Below are 21,269 nucleotides of genomic sequence, written 5' to 3'. Positions count from 1 at the left end.
TCTGTGTTATTTCTAATGGTTGGGATGAGGAGGGACTAGCTTTCAGGAAAGGAAAAGAAGCAGTGGGGTTATTTATGATGGAAAGAAGACTCCAGATATGGCATGCCAGGAACACTGATTCTCAGGTGGGTGGAAAGCATTAGCATTTTACCCATATTCCTCATCGGCTTCCTGAGGATAATTAGAATGCATTTCCATTTGCACTTTATTAAAGTTTCTTTCCCAACAATCTTTCTCTTTAACTGTGGAGACAGGTTCAAAGCAGGTTGCCAAGGAAGCAGATGGTCAATGCCATGGCCCAGGAGGGCTGTGACCAGTCCTGAAGGCCCCAGGCTGTGCTTCGACCTATAATGAGACAGAAAATGGGAGGAATATCAAAACTCTGTTCCCCAAGAACCACTGATACATGGAAACTGTCTGCCTAGATCCCTTTGCTTCAGGGGTCTCCCTGAATGGGTTCTTTGAACCAGATAGCATCAAGTTTGGGGTCAGATTCTGGGTCAGGAGTTAGTGGGGCAAGCTGTGCATTTGGGAACTCACCCTGCTGTTCTGGGCTGTCCTTCCCCTCATGCTGGGCCCATGCAACTGCTCGTCGCTGCTCAGGACTCAGAAAGGCCATTTGTTCAGGAGTGACAGCCACAGCCTGAACACTCGTGAGACTAGATAGCTGGGTGGGACTGAACACCACCTGGGGGTGGGAGCAGAAATTAGTACATCCAATATAGCCCCCATTGGGCCCTGGCTCTGTGTGGTCACCTCAGACCCCAGTTCTTAAATACTTACAGCAAATTTAGGAGCAGGGATGACAGAAATAGCAAGAGGGGTAAGGCCCTGGATCTGTTCCTGCAGCAGTGCTGAAAGAGCCAGGTCTGGGATCCCTGCTGTTGAAGCAAGTGGGATGGGCATCCAAACATTGTCTTATACTGGCCTTCCCCCTTCTCTTCAAACCTATAGACTATAGACTTCTCTAACCTCTCCCCAAATACCCGGCCATACACCTTTCCCAACACATCTCCAACCTCTTACCTAAATGCCTTCTCAGACTCCCACCTTAAGAATTCCAGAGCAGTCCTCCACCCAGTCCATCCATGGTAGGGAAACCAATCTCTAACAGCTAGCACCAGCAGTGGCCCAGCCTCCCTACCTGCTATTGTGCCGATTTCAGTGAAGATCTCAGGCCCCCAGTTACTGACTGGACCAAAACCACCCGGCAGCACAAGGAGCTGGGCCAGAACTTCCAGTTGCTCCTCAGAACACTGGAGATGCAGATTGCCCAGGAAGAGAGCTGCTTGGCTGTGGAAGAGTGGAAAGAAAGAAAGTATATTCAGCCACAGTGATAGGGTCCATGGTTATGAGACGGGAGTATAGATGGCTTCAGGTGAGGTCCCTTCCTCCATGGGACCACTCCACCATGAGTCTTCCATCCCCAGTGAGTCCACCTTTACATGAGCACCACCACCCACACATCCCCTCCACAGATGACCTAAATTCCCAACTGCTGATATGCTGTAGCTCCTCTGGCCGAAGTCCACAGAGTGTATAACCCAGTGCAGTCAGATGAAGGAAGTCCAGGTGGCTCACATGCCGGCCACTCTGCCGCAAGAAACTGGAGACCACAACCCGGAGCTGGGATGGAGATGGAGGGCACAGAATAAGGAGAGAAATCACAAGGAATTCATGGGTAAATTCATGGTTGGGGAAGAGACAAGTGCTACTGGATTTTATACTTGTATTATTAAGAACTGATGATCCAATAGCCATGAGGAAGATTGAGGATCCAAAAAAGAGAAGGCCTCAGGGAAGACAGTCAGGAGGGAGTTTTATGTGTCCAGACCTCAAAGTGAATAAATCACAGAGTTCCTAAGGCCACAAGTAGGGGGTATTCTATTTTAATAGAAAGAATGGCCAAGCAGGGTAACAGAAAAAAAATTCTTTAGGTGTTAGGTGACCTAAAGGCCTAGATCTGTGGAATAGAAGTTTGGAAGGTAGGAAAAGGGAAGGTGTTACCTGGATGGAGCTCCAGCCATCTATCTGCCCCAGGGTGCTCAGCACTCCCCAGTCCACTAGGATCAGCTCCTGTAGTTCCCGCTCTCCTAAACCTATTAAGAGCCGACCTAGCTGCAGGATCTGCTCAGGACGGAATCCCCGGGGAGGACCCCACAACTAGGAGAAAGAGGAACAATGTGAGTGGAAAAGCACTGGACTAGGAGTCAGAATGCTTGGTCTTAGTCATGCCTCTGACCTTAGCTGTGAACTCTAGGCAAATCACTTGCCTCTCTGGGTCTTTAGTTTCCTCAACTGTAAAATGAGAGGGTTGGATTAAGGTTCTGACTAAGGTGTTACTGAAAGATGCTAGAGTCTCAGTATAGAAGAATAGCAGATCATAGTCCATGGATTCTAAACCTTATGTGCACCAGACTCACTAGGGGTGCCTGTTGAAATGCTGATCCCCCAGAGCCCTCAGAAGATTCTTCCCCCCAAAAAAGATTCTTCAGTGAGTCTAGCATAGGACCCTGGCACCAGCATTTTAAAAACCTACTCCTTGGATAATTTTGATACACCCTAAAGTTTGGTAACCACTGCCTTCTTCCCTCTACCCATTGCACTAGCTTCCTTTTCTCCATATTCATCCTCTCTGACTTCCTACTCAGGATCCACTCTCATTCTTTCATCTCCTATTTCCTCCACTTTTCCCCAGCTATCCACTCCCTTGTGTCTCATACCACACCCAACCAGCTTCCTCATGTTGGCCCCTCCATCCCTAACCTGTTTTGCCTTGCCCATAGCTGCCCGTAGTTCCTCAGGCCCAAGTCCTGGGTCTCCTGCGAATAATTCCAGGCAGTCCTCAAAGTCTGAGAGCTCCATCCCTGCAATCTGGGTTGCTGACCAGGCTGCTGGGAATGTCCCTCGTATATCTGCACAATTTGGCACAGGTTCTGAAGGGGGAAGGCAGGCACAGGGGGTCAGTGTAGAATTAAACTATGCCCACAGAAATATCTATAGGTGGAATGACCCCTCCAACCTTTGGAGGATAGGGTAACATAGACAGTATGGGCCAAAGGATTACTATAGTATGAGAATTACAGGACTCAAGGGATATTAGAACAAGTGACTAAAGAGGATAAGTCCCTCATTGTATAAATGGAAGGCTGAAGGGGTTGCCTAGGGATTTAATGGCAGGTCTAGATCAGAACTCAGGTCTCACTAGCATCTCCCTCCTACATCCTAAGCATCTTCCCAGCAGACAGCACCATACTCTAGCATAGAGCCAAGCTTAGAGTGGGTCAGCTGCTAATATGGATAAGAGAACAGGAAAAGGTAAGTCCTGGGCTAATAATGTAATGAGTTATAAATGTCCAGAGCTATAGAACCCTAGAACCAGAAAAGACCTTGAAAATTATCCCTCTAACCACTGTGGTTTATAGATGAGAAAACCCAAGCCCAGAGAGCAGAAGGTGTGCAAATCTGCTCAAAGGGCACAGCATACCTAGAGCCCGACTTCTGTCTACATTTCTGGATACTCTTTCCTATACACCCTGATAGACATGAATATTTGGGTAGTTTCACCTGGGAGATCTTCTGCAGTGGGCCGTACAACCCCAGCTACCAAGGCAGCTTTCTTGGAAGCAAGCTGTGGTCTTCCACATAGCTGTCCAACTCTGCTCTGCTCCCAACTCTGCTGCTTCTCTAGGAGCCGCTCCAGAGTCTCTTGGCCCAAGGCCTCCTGTGTGAGATGGTAGATGGAGGGTGGGGAGACCTGGGCAGGTCAGGGCCAGCTGCTGCAGCTATAATTTTAAAGTCCTATCTCTTTTTAGCAGTTTCCCCCAGATTCAGGCTTCACATCCCTTGCCCTCAGTCTCCTTGCCCTTAGCTCCCCAAAGCCAGCTCACCAGTCCCCTCTCTGCTCTTACTCCCTCCCTTGTTCCTTCACCTCACCCTGGGGATCAAGGAAATAGCTTCAGTAGACAGAGTGAGTACTAGGCGTCCAGCTTGCTCTACTTCACCCTGGCTCCACAACTCTGGCTTCCTGGGGGACAGGAAGAAGATCAGGGGCTGGGATGCTGAGACAACTGTGAGGGGAAAGGAAGGGGAAAAGAGGACATGGGGACTCAGGGCTCCAAGGGACCTTGTGTATATTTATTCAATGATCTGCCACTGATGATGGTGGTTAAGAGAGTGGGTATAGGATGAGTCAGAATTAGAAGTTCCCGAAGGTTCATACCCAAGAGTAGGCTCCTGTGACAAGAGCCATCCCAGCTCTGTGGCAAATGGCTCTCCTAGGCAGAAGCCCTGCAGCTGATTGAGTTGGCCCAGCAGGATCGGTAGGGGGATCCGTCGTGTACTCTCTATCCCCAGGAATCCAACCAAGGGGCCCAATGTCTCCAGCACTTCCCTTGAGACTGTTGTCTCCTTTGGAGCCTGGAGGGGGCATCAGGCCTTGGGACAATGCATCTCTGACTCAGAGGACCAGATTCTTTGATCAAGACACCAAAACCTTTGATTTTCCCTCCCTCCAGCTCCCAACTCAAGACCCTACGATGTTCACTGCCATTGTTTACTTTCTTAAATAATGAGCCCAGATAGGAACAGGCAGAAAGGCTAGGAGTTGGAATCCAAGGGATTTCTTGGACTCTAAGGAATGTGGACAAAAAATATGAACCTAGAGATAGGTTGGGATGGAACCTAGAGATATATCTAGGGGCTAGGACCTTCTGGACAAGAACCTTTTTGGCAACAAAAGTGTGGGGCTAGGCCTAGAAGATAGAGAGCATTGTCTGAGAGGTAAAAATTGTCCAGGCAGCAGTTCCGAGTCTGGTACGTTGGACTCTTACCAAGTTTTGTAGTGCCCTCTCTGCCAGGGCCACCCGGTGGAGTGGGGTCAGTGCCAGCAGCTGCTCTGGAGCTCCTCGTACCAGCCCCACCACCAACATAATAGATTCATTGGACAGTCTATCCATCAACCGGACCCTATAGCAATTTGACAACAGGGGCATTCAGAAATGAGTCCTGTTGAGAAGGGATAACAGAATGCCACATTGCCCAGACAAGAGGTAACATCAGACCAAACCCTATGGCCCTGGACAGGATCTGATATTAAACTGCCCCAGATGCAATTCCCTTCATAGTGTTTAAAAGGAGAGAACAAAAGGAGTGCCATATTTCTAGTCTTCCTCAGGAAAAATGACAAATGACCCTACCTTATCTAATGGAATCAAAAGTCCCAAATATTAAATATCTTTAAAATTTCTCCCCATTTGGGGCACCTGGGTGGTTCAGTTGGTTAAGCGTCTGACTCTTGAATTCAGCTCACGTCATGATCTCATGGTCTATGAGTTCGAGCCCCTCGTTAGGCTCTATGCTAACAGTGTGGAGTCTGCTTGGGATTCTGTCTCCCTCTCTCTCTTCCCCTCCCCCACTTGCTCTCTATCTCTCTCTCAAAACAAATAAAAATAAACTTTAAAAAAATCCCCCCCCCCATGTTATAGATTAGAAAACCAGCTCACAGAGATGGTGGGATCTTACTCCCAAGTCCTTTTTTCCACAGGGTCACCCTTCCTCTACTTTTTGTGGGGAAGTCCTCTCTCATTTGCATAGTGCTGCACAATTTACCAAGCCCTTTTATAGTATTCTCTTATTTGAACCTTATGACAAAACTTTGGGGTAAGACAGGTATTTTTCTTATTCCTCTTTCATAGATGGGGAACTCAGGTTTTCCAACTCATGGTCTAGAAACTTATCTAGGTCCTTAGGATTCTAAATTATCTCCAAGAACCAATAAATTTAAATAGATTTCAATGGCTTTTTTAAAAGCCCTTTTGTCCAGGTTTCAGAAGTGTATTCTATCTAGGGCTGCCAATTCTGGAACTGGAACTAGGCTGCATAGCACAAAAGCCAAAATCTGTGGAAAGGCCTATAAAAATGTAAGGATGGAATCAACTGCTTTACCATCACCTCATCCCTAGGAAGACTAATACTAGCCTTTTCCTACTCTAACTTACAGTTCAGATGGCAATGGGGTAGGGATGGGGGCAAAATGAGAAAGGAAGCCTGGGAGAGAGATACTCATAAAACTCCTAGAGTCTCTGTGTTAAGAGGACCCTTACATTCATGAATTTTCTCTCCCCACAACCCTTATCCATACTTAAATGTGCTCTACAACATTCCTGCAATGAGACCATTCGGCCCAGGCTTGAATAGCTCTGATGTTGGGAATTTGCTACATCAGTTTTCCTTGTATTTTTCAAATCTGATTTTTACTCATTGGTCATTGTGATGCCCAATGGAGCCATTCAGAAACATGCTAATCTATTTTCTATTTGATAGCCTTAGGAGTATTTAAAGGCATTTATCATGTTTCATACACGCTCTTTCTGTACTCCACTGAACACACTGACAACATGGTGGCTTAAGCAGACTATAATCTTCTAGGGTGAGTTGGACCATTGACTCCCTCGGTTCAGATACTCTATCTCTATTAATGTGGCCTAGGTTATACTATGATTGTTTGGCAGCCCACATCATAGTGTTGCCCACCATTAGCTGTCCTATGTTGGGGTCATGTTCTGGGAGCCAGTCAAAACATAGAGCAACTTTGAGTAGAATCCTCTGCTTTGGGCTATAACTGATGGCAGAGGACCACCAGACAGAAAACTTCCACCTTAGGGCATTTCCTAAGGGCAGACCTTCTACCCCAGGTTGAGACGTCTAGGGATCCAGTGTCTCCAGTTGTAGCACTTACGGTAAATCCAAGAGTAGCCTGGTGTCTAGCCCACTCAGTTCTGGCCCCATGGTTGCCAGCTCTGGCTCTGGCATTGTCATCCTCCGCTGTAGCTCCACCCAGATACAGGCTCTCTGTAGGATAGGATGGGGAAACAGGTCAGGATAGAGCTAAGCATAGGGGCCGGATTCGGTACCCAGGATCCCTGCCTCCCTGCTCCACTAATGTTTAAGCACCCCTCTCACCAGACTCCCTCGAACTCCAGTGGGCAGCTGATAGATCATGTGCACTACTTCAAGGAAGTTTGCCATTGAGTTGATCTGCTGCAGAAACTCACACGACATGCCCCCTGCCAGGGTGCCCAGAGCCCTGTAGGTATGTGAGTGGGTAGATGCTCATTCAACACATGCTGTGGTCTGTCTGCTCCTTGATACTGATACTCTCAACACAAGTACAGAATTCATTTATGGTAATTTACAGTTTGAGAAATGGCTTTCCATAGAAAACCACAACATCATCACTGTTTATCAGAGAGGAAAATAAACGTTCACAGACGTCAAGGGATATTCCGAACATCATTCTATTAAAAATGTGGTAAACTGAGCATAGAGCTATATCTTTAGATTCTGAAGCCCATGATTCCTTTACTGTGGGTGAAAGGAAAGTGATACTTACTTGTTCCTGTTTATTGCTGCATGACCAGTAGCTCTGAGGTCACCTTGGATTAAACTAACAACAGCAAATATCTATTGGGAGATTTCACTGGGCCAGGAACTATATTAAGTACTTTATATGCCTTACCTCATGTAATCTTCACAACCACATCCTATGAGGTAGGTACTATTGTAATTCTCATTCCACAGAAGAAAAAAACTGAAGCTTAGAGGATTAAATGACTTGCTCAAGGCCATGAATAGGTCTCAGGGCTGGGACCTGAATCCAGGTGTTCTGAATCCCTTAAACTAGTCAGGATAGGTGTGGTGCTATGGGAAGGCAAGAGAGTAAAGGGAGGAGGAGCCAAGAGAAGGCCCACACGCTGGGACTATGCATCATCCATCCTCGCATGTCCCATTGCATATCATATGGGGCCTGGCACATGGGAAGTCTCAAAAAATGTTAGTTGAATTAAATTCTGCTCAACACAAGTTACTCACTGCAGATTCCTAAGTGTCAGGTTGGTGGGCACCTGCATCTTCTTCCAGAGAAACTGAGCCTACAGGAGAAAGAAAGAGGAGCAGCCCCCCAGCAGAGATATTGCCCAAGGACCTAAGATGCTTTGGACCTAGCCCTCCCTCCCCACCCTGTGGATCCACCAGCCTCCTACTCTCCCAAATGTACACTCCTCTCTTGGAGATGGGGGGGGGGAGAAGTAAGGGGGAGGGAGAAGGAATAAAGCAAAGCAAGTCACATTATAAAGGATGCTGGAGATAATGTGACCAATCTAGGGCTGACAGATAAAAGAGGTGGAACATAGAGGATAGTTCTGGAGTAAGTGAGGAGAATTACCTGCTGCTCAGACCAGGGCAGCTCCCGGTAGCGTCTTCGGTTAGCCAGAAGAGCCGCAGAGTCCAGCTGTAGCAGCTTTAGTGGGAGCAGGGGAAGCAGGCAGTCTGGCCAGGTGGTGGGGATGGGCTGCTGGTGAGGATGTGTGTAGCAGAGTAATGATAGGTAAGAGGGGCATCATGGGGGTGGGAAGGGACCAAAACTAGGGAAAGGGTGGATGGCATGTGCCACTATAGCAACACACACCAGAGAGCCCTCACAATGAAGGTGGATGTGGTCAAGTATTGCTGCTATTCAGGCACCTGATGAACTGATCTCCCTCAGACTCTCTGAGCTTTGCTCTCTTTATCTGAAAGCAGGTTCGTTGGCCTGGAAGATTTCTCAGACCCTTCTGGTTTTGACATTATAGGACAGTGTGGGTCATGCTGTCATGTAACTGGAACTGGGGAGAGCTGCTAATGTCTTGGTGGAAACAGAGTCAACTTGGATGCTCAGGGCCACTGCAGGGAGAGTATAGGAGGCAGCACCAGTCATATGAAACTACCCGGGGACATGGAGAGGAGCTTAGTTGGGAGATCCCACACGTACCTGACCAGGGATACACACAGCTGCACTGGCACCTGTTGTACCTATGTTTTTAACACCGTCTTTCACCTGCATGAGAATCAGCAGAGTGTGTGTGTGTGTGTGTGTGTGTGTGTGTGTGTGTGTGTGTGTGTAAGGAAGTGGGGAGGTATGGGAGGCCTTCCCTGGCCACAGGGAAGATGCCCTCCTCTTAACCAGAGCCCACATCCCTGAATGTCTCATCCTCCCTGCTACTCTCATACCCGAAAGGTCTGCAGCAATGCTGCAGTCTGGCAAGCTGAGAGGCGTGACAGTTCAGGGGCCAGGCAGGAACAGGCCCCAACCAGAACTCGCCTAGGGATGGCCTGGAGTGTCTGGGAGCTGAGGCCTGGCAGCAGAGGGTGCAAGGAGCAGAGTTCCTCCAGGGACAGCTGGGGAGCAAGAGAGACAAGAGTCCTGAAGAAGAGAAGCAGGGTGGTTGGGAAGACAACAATCACAGTACAGCAAGGCAGCAGGTCTGAGGAACTGAGAGGGAAGAAGGGGCAGATGTGAGAGCCAAGGAAAGGGGGACAGGGACCTCTGAGGGACATTGAGAAGTTGTTGCTACTCACATCATGCCTAGGGAGGAGCCGTCCAAGCAGTAAGACAGCCTAAGGTGGGATGGGATGAAACAACAGCTCTCAAGTCCTGGTAGCCAGGTTTTATGCAGGTCCCTAGGACCTACCCTTTAAAACTTCTAGTTTCCTTGATACCACCCCAGTGACTAGCCTGGCTCTGGGCTCTTCTTGATCTGAAGAAGGGGGATGAGGGAGTCCTCCTTGGGACAGAGAAAAAGGAGGCTCCAGAGAAGCTGGTGGTATCCCTGAATGTCATTCCCTTGAGTGGGGTTCCTGGGGTTGGAAGGTGGATGTTAGAGAGTGAGACAGGCCCACCTGGGCTGGTGTGACACTGGTGCCCTGCAGGGCAGGAAGCATGGCTCTAAGCTGGGGCTCTGACAGCTCCTGCAGGAAACGGAGGCCCAGCTGAGGGAAGAGAGGGGCCCAGACCCGCAGCTCCCGGGGGCTCAGCACAGCTCCTCCAGATGAGCGCAATACCCCCAGAAGTTCATATGCCACCTGTAACCAAAGAAAGTTTGGGACTGGGGAGAAAAGACAAGTGAACCTTAAACTTCCTCTCTAATCCCACATCTGGATTTCCCAGGGCCTGGGCTAGGGTTTAGAACCAAAGATGGGACACGAACAGATAGGGTTTAAGATGTCAAAGGGTATGTTTGGGGTGTCATAGACCAAACGGCATTGGGTCAGGAAGAGGTGGTAACAGATAAGGATGACCACGAAATAAGGAACAGAGATAGTAGAGGTCAGGGGAGGGCTGGCACTGTTGTGCTCAAGCTTGATTGAGATGACTGAGCATGTCATCCACACAGACCCAAGGAAAGCCTGGACTCTTGTAGGCCTGTGCCAAGGGGCTCACCCGTCCTTGTGGGCTGAGGGTCCCGTTGGCCGCACATTCCAGCAGCCCCCGTTCTACTGGCCCCAGTGGATCACTCAAGGGTACCAGGCTCTGCAGCTCCTCAGGGCTCAGGAAACAGGCGAGGGACCCCAGCCTGAGAAGGGCATGAAGCTGGCCTTCATGTGGTCACTGAAGCTGGCACTAAGGTAGGGATCGTGTAGGTATATGGAGTAGGCACTCTGCTAAACTAGGAAACATGGGTACCATAGACAGGCCTCTGTCCTGGAGTCCTATACTGCCTGTGGCCGCTGCCTACCTTTTTGACCCTTCCTTCCTAGGCCCCCAACCCACCATGGCAGCTGCACTAGCCTCTCTCCCAATTTGGCTTTGATCACTGATCCCACAACTGCTCACCTGCGCACCTGCTCTTCTCCGTCCTGGACACTCTGGTTCACCAGGCTTCGTAGCACATGCCGGGCATGCCCTGGCCCAAGACCTGCTGCTGGCCAACTATCCTCCAGGGCCTGGATCTGAGGTGAGGAGGGTCAGCTCATGTTGGGTCACTGTGGGACACTTGTGGGGAGAAGCTCACCAGGAGACATACTACTGACTCCTGTTCCACCTAGGAGAAGATGGGCTAGTCAAGAAAATCATGTCATACCTGGTGAGGGCTGAGCTGCAGAAAGTTCTCCAGAGGGAGGTGGGGGAGCAGGGGCAACACTGCCCACAGTAGCTCCTGGGACCAGGCGGGCACTTCCCCAAACAGGTCAGGGGCCAGCAGTCGCTTTGCAAGAGCTTCCTTCTGTTCAGGCCTCATTCCTGGGCTGTAATCTCGGATGGCAGCCAGTCTGGGGAGAGAAATGGGTATTAACCTTTGGCCCCTGTTGTCCCCCTCACACTCTGAAGCCCTACTATCATGGACAAGAAGGAGACTCTCCCTAATTTTAACAGAGAGGATTTCAAGAAGGGGCTGCTATAGGCTGATGGGGTTGGCTGACCCTGACAGGATCAGAAGGAGTGGTGTGGGGTCCTTACACACTGTCATTGGCCAACAAGGATGGTGGGAAGCGCATCAGGTCAGAGACAGCCAAGAAGGGGATGAGCGGTGACAGGTCAATGAAGAGCTGGGAGGTGAGGCGTGGGTACTGCTGGAGCAACAAGGCTGTCAGGCGACCCAGGGCCTGCTCCTCAGATGGTGGCACCTGTGAGGGCATAGGAATGGATGCTGGCTCTGGAGATGCTCAGTATTATCGCCATCTCCTTTTGAGCTTCTCCTTCCACTGGGGAAGCCCTCTGCACACCAGGTTCCAGGTGCTCTTGATTCCCAGATGTCTCCCTCCATCCTCCCCTCCCCCCCCCACCTGCCCTCTATACCCACCTGAAGCTGGGCCCAGGAACGGTGCATGAGCGTCAGGAAGCCCTGAGCAGCCTCCCTCTCTGCTGAAAGCACCAGCTGCTGGAGATTTTCTGGTGGCATGTGCAGGTATGCCTGGGAGTAGGAGGTTAAAGTGGGCATGGCCTCACTGGGCAGAGACCTCATGCCACAGTTGTTACCCATTCCATCCATGTACCCCTCCATCTGTTACCTGCACTAGAATCTGCAGGGCCCAAACACTCTTCTCCCTCTGGAGCAGATCCCATAGCACAGGCTGGTGGGGAGACAGACAAGATACCAAGAGCTGTCTCCTCTGTCCTCCTGAAGATTCCCCAGGCACTCCAAGTCCACTTGCTATATGCTTGTCCTTCATCTGAAGCTTGTATGTGTGTCTCATCAGATACTAAATTCCATTAAACCAGGATGATGTCTCAAACTTCTCCTGTACCCTTTTCTATGCTAGGTCCATTGTTGGCTCAATAAATACTTGTAGATCCAAACCAAAACTATGAATCTGTATAATCCCATTTCACTGGACACAGGACTTGAGAAAGGTGGGCCCTAACATGGAGTAAGGAATCTTTACATATGCTACATAACCTAGCAAAGTGCCTTACATATAACGGGGCACCCAATGAATGAATTATGGTAGCCCCTTCACTCTACAGAGAAGGAACAGAAGTCCAGAAAATCTGAGTTAAATTATTTTCCTATTACCACACTAATGTGTGACATAGTTGAACCCAGAACTCAAGTCTTCTGATTTCTGGTTGCCCTGAACTATTCTCATTTCTGTCTTATCTTCCTATATTTGCCAGCCTTCTCACTCTCTAGGGACAGAGTCAGATCCCTCCAACTTGATACCTTTCCTTTCTGGAGCAGAAAGGGGGAGAGTCAAAGAGTTAGAAAGAATAATGAGATAACGTTTAGTGCACGTTTATGTGTCATGCTATATACATAAGCCCACAGCATGTATAATCTTATGTAATCCTTACAGGTACCCTAAAAAAGTGGCACGGTTACTCTCCCTCATTTATAAGTGAAAAAAATGTTGCTCAGAGAGGTTAAATAACTTGTCCAAGGTTGATCACAGAACTAAGATCTGAACTCAGGCCTGTCTGACTCCAGAGCTGTGTGCTTAAAACACTATACTATACTACTACCTCTCAGTATTAGAGAATTTGTTTGGAGGCCCTTCCCTCTGTTCCAGGGGCTTTAACCTTGGCAGATTACTCACACTGAAGCAGGACAGCAGCTCCATCTTGTTTATACCAGAGCTGGGGCTGGCAGTGGGTTCAAAGCCCAGCGGGGTCCACTGCTCCTCCTGTTCCAGGTACTCCCCAACTGTCCGCAGCACACTGCGCCGGCCCTCTGGGCGGAAGGCATCCCAGAAGGAGCAGTTGTCTGGGAGACTGGAGAGCATCAGGGCCTGACCCAGCATCCCCTGGGCCTCAGTCCCCCCAGCCCCTGGACCCAGAAGAAAGGTCAGCAGGCGCAGGAGATAGTGTAGGCGTGTGGAGTGGGCAAGGGCTGGTACAGAGGACTGACAACGTGGCAATTGGGATAGCATGCCAAGCAGGAAGGGGGCTGGGGCCAGACACAGTGGGGATGGTCCCAGTGGTGGCAGAGAGGGCAGAAGAGGGCCCAGTAGCCCCTCTAGGAAGCAAGTGTCATTGCCCCCACGACTTATCCTGCACTGGCCTGCTAGCCAAGGCCAGAAGGGCACAAGCGCTTCATACATGGTGTCATTGGCACAGACCATCATCAGGAAGCTGCCCCCATCTGGGCAGCGTTCCCCACAAGGTCCAATGTGGCAGGGTGGGAAGGCAGTGGCATCTGGGGTAGGGCCCTGGCACACATGCTGAACCCAAGCCTGATTGCTGGGGGGCACAGCCTGCAGACCCGCCTCTCCACACAGCCGCTCAGCCCACAGGGTCTCATTCTCCAAGAAGCAGCCCCAGAAGATCTCTGGGGTGAGGGGAACAGAAGGCAGTCCTTCAGGACAGCTGGTGGGGGGTGGGAGAAGACCAGCACAGAGCCGCTTTACCAGACGGCGATTGGGGCCAGACAAGGCTGAAAAGGAGAGGTTGTTACATATTGCCTCCAGGAACTGATCAGGAAACTGGTCATGGCAGGCCTGTAGCCAGCCTTGGGCACCTGGTGCCCATGAGACTGCATACCACACAGCTGTCTGGCAGATGGCAATGGTGCTGGGAGGGGGCTGCGGGGTGGCAGGCTTGGCGTGCTGGCAGAGCAAGTGGATGGAGAAGTTGGAAATGCTGTAGGGTGGTGCTGGACCTGAGTGGTTCTCGCAGAGGGCCTCCACAGAGATGGCTCGCTGTTGGCGAGGGCTGATGTGGGCTGAGAGCTGGGAAGCCCTGGGCAGAGGCACACCTGTGCTCAGACAGTGGAGGAGGGCAGGGGGTGGGGGTGGCAATCCAGACAGAAAGCCCAGCGCCTGGACATCCCAGGAAAGGTTGTGCCGGATGCCCCTGGAGGGAGGGCAGGAGGGAGGAGTAGGCATCACCTGGTCAGTTTAACCTTTAGTTGAACATTCTGACCCTGGCCCAGAGCCCTGCATGGGGGGATGGCAAGCATAGGCTTTTCCAAAAGGTCCCTGGGAGTATAGGTGTTACTGGTTTAAATACTGGGATGGTAGGAGCAGGAGAAAGATCTGTCCTGCCAAGGCACAAAATCATCTAGGAGCAGCCCAGCTGGAGTCCCTTCTGTCTACCTGGCTCCCTTCTTTCTCCTTTCTTCATATACTTTTAGGTAGCTTAAATACAACCTTTGGTTGACCTCACATCAGGAAATCTGCCCTGCAACTGAGTAAGTCTAACAGTGCTCTGACATTGTTGTACTGAAACAGTAAAGATGGAGGAATCCAGTCTTATCCTTTCTTTCCATACCCCAGCTTTATTAGGTGACATTATTAAGCACTATGTGCAAGACAGTTCTGAGTGGCTTGCACATAGAGCATCAACCCATTCAATCCCTTTCAACAACTCTGTGGTTGTTAATATTATCTATATTTTATAAGAAGGGAAACTGAGGCATGAGAATGAGAATGTAACTACCCCAAGGTCACTTGGCTAGGTAAACAGAGCTAGGACACCAACCCAGACAGTCATGCTCGAAAACCACTAAACAATGCCCTCCCATCAGTCTCCTCCTCCATTCTGCAGGCTGACAACTTTCCAGGCCCACTCCCTCATAACTCCTCTCCTGGTAAGAGAGTTACTTACCATAAAAGCAGCTGTTGAAGGTTGCCTAGGAGGGAAAAGAGTAAGGAAGAGGACTACCCCAATCTCCCCCCTTCTTTGTCCTGCCATAGCCCAGCCCCGAACCCAGCAGCACTCACCTCCCTGGCACTGCCCATTGGCATCAGGCTCTGGTTGCCCCAGAATGGAAAAGACCTCATCCTGTAGGGAGTCAGTGACACGGAGAAGCCCCTCCTGGAAGGCAGCATAGAGGGGGGCCCCCACTGTGCGCAGCAGACCTCCCCAAAGAGCCTCCTCAGAGCCTGGCTCCCCTACTGGGGTGAGCAAACCCAACAGACCCTGTAAAAAGTGGGGGGCTGGCTCCCTCCCATTGAGGCCTGTGGCATTTGTGGGGTCCACACTGGACTGCACCTGTACCAGGGCCTGCCATCGTGTACCCTCTAACAAGAGCAGCAGAGAAGGCAACCAGTCAGCCACCAGGACGCAGTCAGAGGGCCCATCACGGGTGCATGGGGGCCGGGTAGGGGTTGGGGGCCCCACAGGAACTAAGGCTCCTAGCAACACCTCTGCGAGTCCACCCAGCACACCTGCCTGGTGCCCCAGGAAGTCCCGGGGGGTCTGCTCCTGTCCCAGCAGTGCCAGAACATCCCCTAGTAGACCTAGCATTGGCTCCCAGTCTGGGCTGCCTCTCAGTGTCACTAGGAAGTCGTGGAGCCGGAGGGCAGGGGGCTGGAGAGGTGGGGGCTCCCCCACAGGTCCCTCCCCCATTCTCCCAGGCCCAAAGGAAGAAGAAATGTTGGCCAGGAATGCAGAGAACTGTGAGCGGCTGAGGGACCCCTGAGGAGCTTGGTCCATTGTGGAGAGCAATGACTTCAGGAGGGAGAGACCAGGGTCCAGGGACTGAATCCCAGTAGGGACCAGAATCACTGTAAGAAGAGAAACCAGAGGTCACTAAAGGGGAAGAGCCTAGAACCCAATTCGGTCCTGCCCGGAGCCCAGTCCTAGCTTGGATCTAAAGATGAGGCGACAAGGATGGCAAGCTGAGTCCCTTTACTGAATACTACTGAATACTTACTATAGTAAGTCTTGGCCTGCTTTCTTAACCCTCATTTTCTCCCTTAGCTCCAGTCTCTGACTATTTTCCTTTATCTTTTATAGAAACCGGTTAATCTCTGCATTCTTAAGTCTCTTTTCAGCAACATCCCCTTCATCCCCAGCCCTGCTCACTGTTCATCTCACCTGCACAGGACAGCGGCAGCAGCAGGGCCCAGAGGCTCAGAGCCATGTTTCCAGGTGAGCACTGGTAAGAGGTGAATTCTGGTTATTCTCACCTTGTATGCAATAGCCAGGTGAGGGCAGAGCACTGCAGGCAGCCTGAGTTGCCACTGACACTGTAGTGTGGTCTTTCAGGGAACAATATCTGTAACCTGACAGCAGGTTTGTCACCTGAGCCACTGAATACCTGATCCTTTGGCTTTGGAGAAAGGTGTGCTTCTGTGAGAGGGACCAGTGATAGGGGATCCCGGGGGCGGCGGGGGGGGGGGGGGGGGGCTCAGAGGAGCCCAGGGAAATAACTTCAGTTAAGAGCCAGGATGCAGATAGCAGTGGGCAGAAATAGAGGTGGAGACCTGGAGACCAGGGTATAATGTGGTAGGGAGGGGGGCTGCAGAAAAATGTAAGAAAGTATAGAGGGTACAAAGGAGTTAAAAGCAAGTAGGATTTGAAGGAATCAAGGAACAAAGGGGGCCCAGAGAAAGGAACTGGGCAGCCAGGTATGAACAGAGAAGAGAAACAAAGACAAATGTCTGGTCCAATGACAGAGCATTCAGGAAGAGCAGAGCCACTTTTGACTCAGTACCTAGAACCACAAAATGCTAAGAATGGGAGAGGACTTCAGAGGTTACAGAGACCAAACCTCTCATTTTATGGATGTGCAACTTGCTCATTGGGCCATTCAAATATTTGTGTTTGCCCTGTGGTCCTCTTCCTGTGGCCTAGGTGAATGCTCTGTAGAAAATTCTGAGCTGAGAAAAGAGATAAGCCAGATTAAATCACTGTGCAAGGGGGCTACTTCCCACATGGACACACACACGCATGCCCACATGTGCATGTATTCATGCAAATACAAAGAAAGAGAGTACTGCTCACAGATCAGAGAGATCCCATAAAAAATACTCTGGTCTGGTCAAGGTGAGAAGTATTTTCTGTCCTCCATTTATATATCCCCAAAGGCCTTTACCTGACACCAGCTCTAAATAGTAATTCAACACTGTGGCTCCATTCAAACTATTATTCTGTCCCTCTTTCCTTAAAATCCTCCTCTATTCTATCCCCTCAAACCCACACATTCAAATCTATTATTAATGAGCTTCTGCCCTAGAAAGTTCACTTAGGATCATAGAATTTTAGAACTGGAAGAGACCTGAGGAATCCTGTGGTAAAGAAACTTCTCATTTTATAAATGAGGAAATAGAGGCCCCCCAAAATGGAATGACTTGGCCAGGCCACCAAAGTTGAGGACACTGCTAGGATTTTCCAAGGCAAATCAGAAGTTGGGATCAGTGAAATGATCTACTGCATCCCTTTGCCAATATTTTCCCTTTGCCTATCACAGTTACCACATCTAGTCTGAAAAGCAGAGAGGATAATCAAAGGAAGAGTATGGCCTGTATTCCCAATAGTTTTCTATCTCCTGGTTCCAGGCCATCCTGCAATCCATTTGAATTTCTTCCCTTGGTTCTGTAACAACCCCCTTATAATAAATTATCCTTTTTGGCTAATAGTGTACAAAAAAAAATGAGATGGCTTGGGTTCAAATCCTGGCTCCAATGCTTACTAGCTGGGCATCTTGGGCAGTTTCTAAACCATTTTGTGTCACAATGTTCTTTTCTATAAAAAGGAGAAATACTAGTATAGAGTTATTTTGAGGATTAAATTAGATAATGCACTTAAAGTACTTAGCACAGTGTGGCATTCATCCAATAGAGTAAGTACCTATCATGTGCCAGGCACTGCTACAAAATAAACTTTCACTAAATATTACTACTATTGTTATTAGACTCAATACGAGTTATATTTTTGAAACTAAAGAGTCCTTTAGTATTGAGTTATTTAGCTCAATATGAATTATTTATTTGAAACTAAAGAGTCCTAATTAATACAGAAATTTTTACCAAGAAGTAGTGTCTTGAGTGAAAGATCTTTAGAACAAGTTTGAAACTAGTAGACTCAAACAGAGAGGGAAACAATGAGTACTCCCTCAACCCAAGCTAGGAAATTCTTGGCAGTACATATGATGATGGAGCAAGCAGTTGGTTAAGCAATCCTGTTGCCACCAAAGCTTCAGAGTATGTGCCAACTGAGGGTAAAGTGTTTAGGGTTTATAGCTAATATATCAAGCTATCTGATATAAGCAGGTTACTGCTTATACAGTTGACCCTTGAACAATGCAGGTGATTAGGGGCACCACTCTCCACCCCCAACCTCCACTGCACAGTCAAAAATCTTAACTACCCCAAAATTAACTAAGAGCCTTTGTTAACTAGAAACCTTACCAACAACATAAGCCATCAATTAATGCATATGTTGTATATTATATGTATTATATACTGTATTCTTCCAATAAAGTAAGCTAGAGCAAAGAAAATATTATTAACAAAATCATAAGGAAGAGAAAATACATTTACAGTGCTGTATTTAGCTAAAAATAAAAATAAGTAAATAACTGTGTGTAGGTGCATCCGCACAGTTCAAACCCGTGGTGTTCAAGGCTCAACTGCAGTTTGGTAAAGTCCAACAAAAATGAGAAGAGTTGCAATCCATGAGTGATCAAATAGAAAGAGAAAAACAGAAACAACAGACAAATTACAGGAGTACAGAATAAGAAATTAATCATGTGTCTTGCTAAAGTGAAATGGAGATTGGTGGGATGACCGGAATGCTCTGTAATCTGGCAATTTAAAGGGAGATACCTAGGAGGAGCTGAAGAAGTTGAGAAATCTGAAACATCCTCACTGCCTCAAACCTGTCAGACGGGTACTCCTTCTGACAAGAACACATTGCTCCCTTGTAAATTACAATTATTTTTCTCCCTTTTTCCCTTTTTGATTTGCCTTTTGTAACTGAAATATGAATTGCTCACTAGATATCCAAGAAATCCCCACATTTTCCATATCTTTTTCAGCTAGGTAGGGGCAAGTGATTAGTTCTAACCAATGAATAGTAAGTGACCAAGAATTTAAGAGCTAGTGAATGATGCTCCAGTAATGTCTTCTCTGTTGAAGTAACCTAGAAACCACAAGCTGATACTGTTGGTGGGAATGCAAACTGGTACAACAATGTTGGAAAACAACATGGAGTTTCCTCAGAAAGTTAAAAGAACTAACCTATGATCCAGCAATTGTACTAGTAGGTATTTACCCAAAGGATACAAAAATACAGTTTCAAAGGGGTACATGTACTCTAATGTTTATAGCAGCACTATCAACAATAGCCAAACTATGGAAAGAGCCCAAATGTCCATCAACTGATGAGTGGATAAAGAAGATATGGTATACATATACAATGGGATATTATTCAGCCATCAAAAGGAACTAAATCTTGGGGAGCCTGGGTGGCTCTGCGTTAAACGTCTGACTCCTGCTTTCAGCTCAGGTCATGATCTCATGGTTGTGGGATTGAGCCCACACTGGGCTTTGTGCTGAGTGTGGAGCCTGCTTAAGATTCGCTCTCTCTTGGGGTTCCTGGGTGGCTCAGTCAGTTAAGCATCTGACTTCAGCTCAGGTCATGATCTTGGAGTTCATGAGTTTGAGCCCGGCATCAGGCTTTGTGCTGACAGCTCAGAGCCTGGAGCCTGTTTCACATTCTGTGTCTCCCCTTCTCTGCCTCTGCCCCTCCCCCACTTGCACGCATGCACACACACTCTCTTGAAAAATAAAATAAAAGGAATTAAATTTTGCTATTTACACCAACATGGATGGAGCTAGAGTATATTATGGTTAGTGAAATATGTCAGGCAGAGAAAGACAAATACCACATGATTACACTCTTATGTGGGATTTAAGAAACAAAGCAGATGAACATATAGGAAGGGGGAAAATAGACAGAGGGAAATAAACCATAAGAGACTCCTTACAATAGAGAACAAACTGAGAGTTGATGGAGGGAGGTGGGCAGGGGATAGGCTAGATGGGTGATGGGTATTAAGGAAGGTACTTGTTGTGTTGACCCCTGAGTGTTATATGTAATTTAACATTTAGTGATGAATCACTAAATTCTACTCCTGAAAACAATATTACACTATTTGTTAACTAAGAAGAATTTAAATAAAAATTTGTAAAGAAAAAAAAAGGACCAAGTAGGTCCTCTTACAGGTTTAAGGCACAAATTCATGCTACCCATGTGTCCTTAGGTACCTGAAAGAAAAAAAAAATGTAAGTCCATTCTGCAGGAATCCAACTCAAAATACGGACTTCAGGGGTGCCTGGGTGGCTCAGTCAGTTAAGCATCCAACTCTTGATCTCAGCTCAGGTCATGATCTCATGGGTAGTGAGTTCAAACCCTGCATGAGTCTCTGTGCTGTCAGATTGGGATTCTCTCTATCCCTCTCTCTTTGCCCCTACCTCCCTCAAAAATAAATATAGAAAAAATCTTTAAAAAAAAAACCACATGGACTTCAAAGAATAACAAGAGAAATTTACAACAAGTAACTCACAATCAGAAAACATGTGAGAAAACAAGGCATCAGGAATGAGAGTTAGCAGAAATAATAAATAACATAATCAGACTTGAAAGACTAAAAGTGTTTAATTTTTCAGATTTAGAATGTAAAATAAGTAAAGTTAATTTGCATGAATAAATAAAAAAGGGTATCAGATGTATGACTAAGAAACAGGAAGTTCAATTATTGAGAATAGTCAAATTACTTAATTCAGTGAATTACTTAATTGTACCTAGGTATTGTACTTTAACTCTTGCTTTAAATTGTATTATTCCTACAAATCAAAACCACAATGAGATACCACCTCACACCTGTCAGAATGGCTAACATTAACAACTCAGGCAACAACAGATGTTGGCGAGGATGCAGAGAGAGAGGATCTCTTTTGCACTGCTGGTGGGAATGCAAACTGGTGCAGCCAATCTGGAAAACAGTATGGAGGTTCCTCAAAAAATTAAAAATAGAACTACCCTACAACTCAGCAATTGCACTACCAACTATTTATCCAAATACCTATATATACTAGTTATTTATACAAAAATGCTAATTTGAAGGGGCACATGCACCCTAATGTTTACAGCAGCACTATCAACAATAGCCAAATTATGGAAAGAGTCCAAATGTCCATTGACTGACAAATGGATAAAGAAGATGTGGTGTGTGTCCATGTATATCTATCTATCTATCTATCTATCTATCTATCTGCACACGCGTATA

The 21,269-nt window shown here is 47.9% G+C and overlaps 1 protein-coding gene across 3 annotated transcripts; it reads right to left on the bottom strand.

Moving 5' to 3' along the window:
• Positions 1 to 95: 95 nt before the first annotated feature.
• STRC (stereocilin) lies at positions 96 to 21,235 on the bottom strand. 3 transcript variants are annotated; one of them, XM_060618734.2, is made up of 29 exons: positions 16,073 to 21,235; positions 14,974 to 15,759; positions 14,858 to 14,882; positions 12,850 to 14,104; positions 11,824 to 11,886; positions 11,616 to 11,726; positions 11,273 to 11,439; positions 10,899 to 11,085; positions 10,652 to 10,767; positions 10,259 to 10,391; positions 9,718 to 9,900; positions 9,397 to 9,435; positions 9,049 to 9,216; positions 8,810 to 8,875; positions 8,225 to 8,350; positions 7,873 to 7,931; positions 6,964 to 7,087; positions 6,740 to 6,852; positions 4,833 to 4,968; positions 4,223 to 4,419; positions 3,937 to 4,027; positions 3,568 to 3,724; positions 2,767 to 2,936; positions 2,008 to 2,163; positions 1,484 to 1,626; positions 1,145 to 1,293; positions 784 to 881; positions 541 to 688; positions 96 to 345 (listed from the first exon to the last, which is right to left on the bottom strand). In XM_060618734.2, the coding sequence occupies exons 1-29, from the start codon at positions 16,116 to 16,118 to the stop codon at positions 257 to 259; spliced, it is 5,301 nt and encodes a 1,766-aa protein (XP_060474717.2). In that variant the 5' UTR covers positions 16,119 to 21,235; the 3' UTR covers positions 96 to 256. The 3 variants fall into 3 exon arrangements, with proteins under 3 accessions (XP_060474717.2, XP_078304693.1, XP_078304692.1); XM_078448567.2 differs by lacking the exons at positions 14,858 to 14,882; positions 14,974 to 15,759; positions 16,073 to 21,235 and having other exon boundaries at positions 8,225 to 8,353; positions 12,850 to 14,774; XM_078448566.2 differs by lacking the exons at positions 14,858 to 14,882; positions 14,974 to 15,759; positions 16,073 to 21,235 and having other exon boundaries at positions 8,225 to 8,353; positions 9,049 to 9,435; positions 12,850 to 14,774.
• Positions 21,236 to 21,269: the final 34 nt, after the last annotated feature.

The sequence above is a fragment of the Panthera onca genome, chromosome B3 (assembly GCF_046562875.1).
Source record: "Panthera onca isolate mPanOnc1 chromosome B3, mPanOnc1 haplotype 2, whole genome shotgun sequence".
NCBI classification, from domain to species: domain Eukaryota; kingdom Metazoa; phylum Chordata; class Mammalia; order Carnivora; family Felidae; genus Panthera; species Panthera onca.
Note: the sequence above shows the minus strand (reverse complement) of the source record. Positions and strands in the feature narration are given on the sequence as shown.

Bases quoted from the DNA above. Each gene is read 5' to 3' on its own strand.
- STRC (XM_060618734.2), bottom strand. From the start codon at position 16,118: ATGGCTCTGAGCCTCTGGGCCCTGCTGCTGCCGCTGTCCTGTGCAG. The intron at 11,727-11,823 runs GTAACAGATGGA...TCCTACTCCCAG, and splicing joins CCCTGCAGATTCTAGTGCAG to GCATACCTGCACATGCCACC. The intron at 1,627-2,007 runs GTAACACCTTCC...TCTCCATCCCAG, and splicing joins ATGGCTGGAGCTCCATCCAG to CTCCGGGTTGTGGTCTCCAG.